At 39.9% G+C, this 9,053-nt stretch overlaps 1 protein-coding gene across 1 annotated transcript; it reads left to right on the forward strand.

Moving 5' to 3' along the window:
• The first annotated feature begins 1,147 nt into the window (after positions 1–1,147).
• LOC6042681 (poly(ADP-ribose) glycohydrolase) lies at positions 1,148–6,408 on the forward strand. The gene is made up of 4 exons (XM_001853387.2): positions 1,148–1,270; positions 1,329–2,242; positions 5,050–5,614; positions 5,673–6,408. Exons 1-4 carry the CDS (start codon positions 1,258–1,260, stop codon positions 6,332–6,334), a joined length of 2,154 nt encoding a protein of 717 aa, XP_001853435.2. The 5' UTR covers positions 1,148–1,257; the 3' UTR covers positions 6,335–6,408.
• The last annotated feature ends 2,645 nt before the right edge of the window (positions 6,409–9,053 follow it).

Genomic DNA, 9,053 nt, shown 5'->3' on the forward strand with positions numbered 1-9,053 from the left:
TGATTAATTATAATTTTTTACGGCTTCAGCATTTTTGGTACTTTTAACATGAAACAGCTATATTCATACGCACAATTGAAAAAATATGCGTTTAGGTTGATACCAACAAGCATTTATTGTATGTTTAAGAGAAACTTTTGCTTAAATACACAGTTTTCTTCATTTTTGAAGGTTTAATTAACAGGAGTCCACTTTTGGAAAAGTTTGGATTTTCGTTGTCCTATATTGGACTCCTATAATTTTTGCTCGAAAATGAGCAGTTCATCGCTTTATTTTAGTAAAGTTACTTAAACTTACATTATTTTGACTTGCTGAAGTTAAATAATCAGTCAAAAAATGATTGGATAGTTAATTCAATCATAAAATATAAAAGCAGTTTTGTTGTGAAAATGCTAGTGGCCATGGCTGATTTCAGATGTCGAACTCAAAACACTTATTTTGGTGAAAAGGACAATTCAATATCAGTCAACATTGAATTAAATGATGCTGAACATGTCAAATAAAAAATTTGTAGGCAACAACACGCTTGAAATTGTGATTTTATTGATTTTTTCATCGAAAACCCTTCAGAGGGTCCATTACAGGGAAGGGGTCCACTAATGGATAACGTACCCTAGATGAGTCCAAAAACATAAAAAAATGAATTTTTAATGCCCCAATGTTGCAGTGCATATTGCTCCGCATGGTTGTATGAAATGAATCAAAAATATTTTTAAAATTTTTTTATTTTTAGACAATTTTGAGGTTTTTAAAGACTTTTTTCACTTGGATGACGTTGAATAATAGTTATTTCTAGATTACATTTTCATAACAACTTATCCGTCATGGGTTTCCTATGCAGATAGAACCTTTTGAAATTTAATCTAGATTTATGAACATCTAACGAAATTCTTACACAGAAATGCTGTTATGGTTGAGAAATCACAGTTTTCCCCTAGGGGGTGCATATTACCCCCTGTCCCCCTAATGAAAACGATTTTTTTTATTTCGACGGTCAGTCGAACGTCTCAGTTGCATTGGTTGCATACTTGAAGGCGCATTTCAATTCCATGTTATCGTACGCTACCCTCCGCCAGATGGCGACAAAGTGTTTGCCATAACTGTCAATTTGGCACCACTGGCCTGAAATGTTTTGCCGGCGCCACCAACTGACAGCCGTTTGTTTTGGTCCGAGTTTTGTGTGAAACGTCGAAGATATTTTTGTCAGGTTTTAACACGAATAACTGCTTCGGTTTTACGGAATTTATCTAGAATATAATGAGTGCAGCAGGTAAGGTTCAAGTTTAAAAATAAAAAGTGTATAATGAACGAATTTCCGCTCCTCGCAGATGACTCACCGCTCGATCCGGACGGTGGTGACCACCGGCCGTGGCGCGGCGTTCCGATGGACATCGTCTACCGTGGGTTGGACCGGTTCGAGCTGCGACACTTTCCGGAGGTGCGACCCTCGGACGACCACACCGTGCTGTACAATTTGCCGTGGGAACCGGACGACACGCAACCTCCGGCCCCGCGGCGCTCGTACCCCAAGTGGGACGCGAACCACGTGCGATTGCCCTGCTCGCACCGGAGTCAGTACCCGGTGGAGCAGGAGGACGGAAGCAGCACGTTGGAAAGTCGATGGGAACTGGTCCAGAATGCGCTGCTGCAACCGATTCGAGACAGCCGGGAGTTGGAGAGGGCGATTTTGTCGTACAACACGAAGTACGCGACCAGTTGGAAGTTTAAGTCGTTGCACAAACTGTTCGAGGAGGAGCTGGACGAGCCGGAAAGTGACGGGTTCTTCAAGCACACGCTGCCCAAGTTGATCCGGCTGGCATTGGCGCTGCCGGAACTTGTCCCGGGAGCGATTCCCCTCCTCAAGCAGGGCTCAAACAAGTCCATTTCCCTTTCCCAGCAGCAGGTGGCCAGTTTGCTGGCGAACGCCTTCCTGTGCACCTTTCCCCGGCGGAACACGCAGAAGAAAAAGTCCGAGTACAGCCTCTTTCCGGACATCAACTTCAACCGGCTGTTCCAGTCCAGCGGACAGTCGGTGCTGGAGAAGATAAAGTGCTTGTGCAACTACTTCCGACGCGTTTGTGCCCGCATGCCAACCGGGGTGGTCACGTTCCAGCGGAGGTACGTCCATCCGAAGCAGTTTCCCGAGTGGGCCCGGTGTGAGGCGACGGTGGTGCGTGAAGTGGTGCCGATTCATATTAGCTCCGAGGGGACGATTGAGGACCAGGGCCGAGGGCTGTTACAGGTGAGTGGGCTAGAAAGTAACTATTTGGATGGTACTCGTTAACTAGGTCTTATAAATTTAGCTTCACGCACGCACTGTACATGTAACATGGGCTGTCACAAATTTTAGATCCACTCCTTCCCCCTATTCATGGACGTTATTTTTGAACGAAACCAAAGAAAATCCTCCAGGCTGGTCAAAATTCACAAAAAAATGTCTGAAAAAATCGGGAATTTGTGATTTTTTCTTAGGAATCCCGAGTACTTACTTAAAACACATTCAATAATTCATGAAACATCATGTGATCTACAATTTCAACATTATTCAAGATTTTTGAATTGTTATACTTATTTTTTATAATGAAATTAAAAATTTAAAAATTAAAAAAATGTTTTTTTTTCAATTCCACATTTTGAAAATATGTACTAAAAATTAAAAAAAAAAAAAACAATTTCAATATCAAAGTCAAAGATTTCATGAAATCTAACATTTTCGCAGGCCAAGGATTGATACTTAAGAGCATGAGCCCACATGAGCCCTTACTCAATTTAACACAAATATTACTATTGTACTTTTGGTAAACTTTATTACATGCATAGGACCAAAAATTGTAATAAAACACCGCGGCAAAAGAAATAGCAAAATATAAACACAACGCAACACTAGGAAAGATTTCAGGAGAAAACAAAACACAGTAAAATAACAACTAGTTTTTGAATTCAAACTAAAAATACGGCTGTTACAAGGACTCCCTGGAATGGTCCAGAACTTCCCAACATAACAGCAATACAGTCTGCCATACTCACTGAATCTTTGCGGTTATGATGCGCGGTTAAAAATCATCAACCTTTTTCTTGTTACAGTGACCCAAATATCTGAACTCCAGGGAGTCCTAGGATGACCAAAGACATCCCAACACATTAACAAAGCAGTCTACCAAACTGTCTGAAGCTATGCGTGTATGTTCCGGGGTCAAAAGCCGACGACCTCTTGCTTGTTACGGCTGTAGCTCCACAGATCATAACTCCAGGGAGTCCTTGGATGACCCAAGACATCCTAACACATTAGCAAAGTAGTCTACCGCACTCACTGAAGCTAGGCGGGTATGTTCCGTTGTCAAAACCGGTCGACATTTGGATTGTTACTGTAGTAGACCCACAGATCTTAACTCCAGGGAGTCCTAGGAGAACCCAGGACACTCCAACACATCAGCATAGTAGTCTACCATACACACTGAAGCCATGCGGGTAAGATCCGCGGTCAAAAACCGCCGACATCTTGCTTGTTACGGCGGTAGACTCACCGGTCTTAACTCCAAGGAGTTCTCGGATGACTCAGACCATCCCAATAAGTTGTTACAACATTGCACTGAAGCCTTCCATACTCACTGAAGCAGTCTGGGTCGGATCCGGTTTCAAAACCTTGAAGTTTCGACTTGTTTCTATGGGATGCCTCTTGGCCAAACGGTTCAAACGGATAAAAACAAAACAAGAGAAATCATGTTTCAATCATGCTAAGACATATCAGAACTCATAGTATTTGCTGATACGCGTCGAATGAAGTCAAGAAAATTGAAATCCATAATGAAACAGAGATTTTATGAATGATTTTAGAAATAGCAAAAATAAGATTTTTTGAACATTTTTACCCAAAATGCTTATACTTCAACAGCTTGTAACTTTTGAACCCCGGGGTTTAGAGAGTTGGTCCAGAAGACTTTTTTTCATGTCTCGGCGAGATCTTTCGAAAAAAGTTGGTCCCGTTCGTGTACATCCTTGGACCAGCTCCCATACAAATTTGCCCATTCTCCTTTATGAAACTCATGAACAATATGTTTATGGAATTTACCGCTTTGAAAAATTGCAAATAAATCATCAATAATTTCTAGATTATCAAAAACTTATATGAAATTCTCGCTTACTTTTTTAAAATGTACTTTGTACATAGGAAACCCAGCACATTGGTAATTTTGAAAATAAAAATAATCTAGATTTAAGATGAAAACTTTAAATGCTGTCAATAGTTTGTTGCTATAATTTCATCAAGAAGTTTTGTTCGTTGGTTAATATTAATTTTTAATAAAAGTTTTTGATTTCGAACATTTTTTTATTCTTCTGAACAATTCGAGAATTTTAAAATGGGATTTGAGTGACCACCCTGATTTATTGCATCATTCGACCTTTTGAGAACGTATTTCCGTGCTCTCCAATCTGACAGCCGTCATTTGATCGCAGCAGTCTGAGGTGAGAGACGACGTTTGGTTCCGATCGACGTCTGATTGAAATTGTCCAAACGTGTTCGCTGCCATGGAGGAAATCAAGAACTAGGCAGAATCCGCGCTGATTCACGCTAATTTTTACTGTTCAACGCGAAATCATGACGCGTGTCCGAACTCAAAAGGAACTGCTGGCTGACCTATAGGAACACTTGAAAGTCTTGCGGAAGAAAGTTCGTACTCCCATGGATGGAGGCAGTCAGTCGTACCTTCCTGTACAAAAAAGGGTATGAGACTGAAAGGGGAATTTGCCTTCGTCGCAGAGGAAAGAGAGAGGAGTGGATCCGTGTCATCTTCTCGGACGACGTTGCCTCACAATTCCACGAAGCAAAGGATAACCTTACTCTAAATTTATTCAGAATATTATCGGCAGAATTGAAAATAGTTTCGGATCTCTTTTTAAATATATTTATGTTTTTCTCTTAACTAACGTTGCCATAACTATAGCCAACAGCATCATAACTAAAGCGTTGAAGTCCGTAGATGGGAAATGCTAGTCTAGGAGTATTTTGAGACCACATTTCAACCATAACTATTGTTTCTCCCATTCAAGGTCGACTTCGCCAACAAGTACCTCGGCGGGGGCGTCCTCGGCCACGGCTGCGTCCAGGAGGAGATCCGGTTCGTCATCAATCCGGAGCTGTTGGTGAGTAAGCTGTTCACGGAGGCGCTAAAACCGCAGGAAGCGCTGCTGATGCTGGGCACGGAGCAGTATAGCGAGTACAGCGGGTACGCGTCCAGCTTCCAGTTTGCTGGGAACTTTGAGGACGAAACGCCGCGCGATGTTAGTGGACGGCGCGTGTGCTACATTGTGGCGATTGACGCGTTGCACTTTGTGCAGAGCAGCCACCAGTACCGGGAGGAGTTGATGCTGCGGGAGTTGAACAAGGCTTGGGTGGGGTTTTGGCACCCGTTGAAGACGCCGGCGCCGGGTGTGGCTACGGGGAATTGGGGCTGCGGGGCGTTTGGAGGGGACGCGAGGTTGAAGGCGCTGCTGCAGCTGATGGTTTGCTGCGTGCTGAATCGACCGTTGGTTTACTACACCTTCGGGGATCGCGAGCTGAGAGATCAGGTTTACGGGATGTACACGTTCCTGGTGGACAACAAGGTTAAAATCAGTAAGTATTCTTGATTCTTGCAACTAGCATAGTTTAAACAATTTTCTCTCCCTCCCAGGTGAAATCTGGCGCTCCCTCAAGGACTTCCGCAAGCATGGCCTCCCCCCGAACAAGCTCTACCCTTACTTCTACCAAGATTACTACGACCGCCGGAGCAAAACATCCTGCTTCAACCTGAAAAGCCCAAAGCACATGGAAAAATCCCCCGAACCGCCCCCGGGATCCCTCGCCAACGACCCCGACGACGAAAGTCTAGCCTCGCTGATGCGCGACCTGGTCGACAACGACAACGACCCCGAGGCAGCAGCAGGCCAACCCTCAACGTCACACGCAACACCCTCGCCGAAAAAATCCGGCCGAATGTCGCTGATTGCCGAGCTGGATCGAAGTTACTACTCGGTCGGTCCGGGCCCCGCTAAAAAGCTCTGCCCGTCCACGTCGCCCTGTTCGGTCAATGGAAACGAGGTCGACGAGACGGCCGAAAGCAGCGAGGTTCGCATCCAGATCGAGACGGAGGAGGAAGAGGCGAAACCGACCGAGGAGGAGGAGGAGCGGACCGTTGAGGGAAGTAGCCAGATTCAGTACGAGGAGGAGGTTGGGGAGTTTGTGGAAGGGACGCCGCCGGTGGAGGCGAGAAAGCGGAGCTCTACGGGGGACAGTGGCTCGGAAGGTCGGGGAAGCAGGAAGATATCGGACTATTTCTCTAAACTTGGTAAGTAGAGTGAAAGGGGGCTTTTGTTGATTGTGTAGACGCGAAATTGAATATAAACGGATCAGTTGATGTTGATTTTGAAGTGGCGAGAGTTTAAGCTGGGATGTAGCAAAGTATCACATAGTCCGTGATACTTTTTAGCAGGTTTGTATAGACTGAGGACAATCGCCAAAATGGTTTATGATGGCGTCCTGATTTGATGGCTTTTCTTTCGCAATCTGCTGTGCTTGAAATCGATTTGTGATCGATCTCATCCACACGTAGAACCCCTCTTCCAAGTCCTGTCTCTCTGATGAAGAAACGATATTTCGGATTTTGTTTTTTTTTTGTTTCTCGTTCTCGGTTCGGGTTGACAGTTTCATGGGCCGTAACCGATTTGGTCTGGTGAGCGTACATCATCCGGAGCTAATTTGCTCTCCTTTGGAGCATCATCGTCACCAATTGAAGAATTTCCTTTTTCGTACGAAGTGTATCCTTTTGGAGGATTGTACGAGCAGTGCGGTTGTTCGGCAATTTCGAAGGACCCAGATTCATTGTGTCTACGACGATCACGTCTCTCACTCCTCTTACGCTTTTGGTTGGTGTTCCATTAAAAATGACATTTGTTGGGAGAAGGCAAATTTAGGTCGTCCACGATTGTTTGCTCCGGAACCACTGGGGAGATTTTCTTTGTTGAGGAAATTCCTATATGTAGTTTCTTTGTAAGTTCTTCCACTTATCAACGCACCGTTGAACATCTGAAAAGGTACATTTCAGTCAAAAAAATATCATTACAGCCCAAAAAAATCGTGCCTTCCATTTCATTAGAGCACATTACTTTTGTAAACAAGAGCAGGGTTGTTACGGACGGCGCGGATCGCGCGGATGGCGCGGATTTGGCGCGGATTTGCTGACTAATTTTGCTCAGGCGCGGATTTCGCGCGGATGGCAATTTTGATAAATAAATAGATAAATAGATAGAATTACTTTCAAGATATTAAGAAAAATATTATCAATAATTACGAGAATTTGTTTTTTTACATTGAGTGCAATTTCAATTTCTTATTAATAGATTTTTTCTGAAAATGTTTGTTTGTATTTTCTTAATACGAACCGTCGAAAAATTAAGAGGAAGATTATGAAGATATTATTTTTTAAATGTATGGTTAAGAATTTCTTAAATAAAATTATTACTATTAACTCATTTCTTAATATATCTGGCTCTGAATATGTAATTTCTTTTGAATTTTGAGTAATGTTTTTTCAACCTTATTTATTTTAAATTTTATAGTGGATATAACGTCATGATTCGAATTCCCGGACGCTTCGAAACCCGGACACCTCATCTTGTTTTATCAATTATTTGGATATAAGTTCGCATTATGAATGTCAAAACTGTGTTATTTGATGAATTCTAACTTCAACTTTCATTTAAAGTTTGTTTGAACGCTGTAGTTAATGCCAAAACAATTAAATACAATAAAATTATAAGTTTACAAAAAATGCGAAACATTTCACTTGAAATATTTCAAAGGCGTTCGAAGCACCGGGAAGGCAAAGCAGGAATTTATGGTTTCGATTTCCTTAAATTCTAGCAAATTTTTATATAAACTATCGATTGTTTTGATTATCAGCTTATTTGAGACCTAAGCAATGCCATTAACTAACATTTCAGTCCAAATTTGTGCGATTCGTAAGTAAAATCGAGTGTCCGGAATTCGAAGCAAAAGTGTCCGGATTTCGAATCAGCTTTTATCAGTGTCCGGAATTCGAAGCACAACAAGTCATTTTAATTTTAAAATTCTGATGAAAAATTGTCAGAAAAGACATATTTTACATGCATTTGCATGAAACTGACTGTTTATACTACATCCTTATGATATTTCTACATTTCCAACTTATAACATGATTTTTTGCCAGCTACAACAACAATGATATGCTACTAAGTGTCCGGATTTCGAATCATGACGTTATTTAATTTGCCTTTGAATTTTAGATGCGATCTACCCGTAGAATTTTTTTTCTAAATTTAAACATTCTTGGCGAAAAATAAAAAGATCTGAACATTCAAAAATTAATGCTCCATCATTCAAAATTCAAATTTCAAAAATTTGAAACTTTTTTTACATTTTAATAGTTTTTTGAATCAAATTTTTTTCAAATCCAGATTAAAATTGTTTCGAATTTTTAAAATCGTAATTAAAAAAAACTGAAATTTCGAAATTCAGAATTATAAAAATGTAAAATTCAAAACTACAAAAAACAAAAAAAAACAAAAATTCAAAATTTAAAATAATAAAAAAAATTAAAATTAAAAAGAAAATCAAAATATAAAAACAAAAAAATATTAAATATAAAATCTAAAAAATCTCAAATAAAATTTAAATTTTTAGATTCTTAAATTCTTAAATTCTTAAATTCTTAAATTCTTAAATTCTTAAATTCTTAAATTCTTAAATTCTTAAATTCTTAAATTCTTAAATTCTTAAATTCTTAAATTCTTAAATTCTTAAATTCTTAAATTCTTAAATTCTTAAATTCTTAAATTCTTAAATTCTTAAATTCTTAAATTCTTAAATTCTTAAATTCTTAAATTCTTAAATTCTTAAATTCTTAAATTCTTAAATTCTTAAATTCTTAAATTCTTAAATTCTTAAATTCTTAAATTCTTAAATTCTTAAATTCTTAAATTCTTAAATTCTTAAATTCTTAAATTCTTAAATTCTTAAATTCTTAAATTCTTAAATT

Source organism: Culex quinquefasciatus, chromosome 1 (genome assembly GCF_015732765.1).
Source record: "Culex quinquefasciatus strain JHB chromosome 1, VPISU_Cqui_1.0_pri_paternal, whole genome shotgun sequence".
In the NCBI taxonomy this organism is placed as follows: Eukaryota; Metazoa; Arthropoda; class Insecta; order Diptera; family Culicidae; genus Culex; species Culex quinquefasciatus.

Excerpts from the sequence above, each read along its gene's own strand:
- LOC6042681 (XM_001853387.2), top strand. Across the intron at positions 2,243-5,049 it reads AGGGCCGAGGGCTGTTACAG|GTCGACTTCGCCAACAAGTA; the intron begins GTGAGTGGGCTA and ends CTCCCATTCAAG. Across the intron at positions 5,615-5,672 it reads GGACAACAAGGTTAAAATCA|GTGAAATCTGGCGCTCCCTC; the intron begins GTAAGTATTCTT and ends TCTCCCTCCCAG.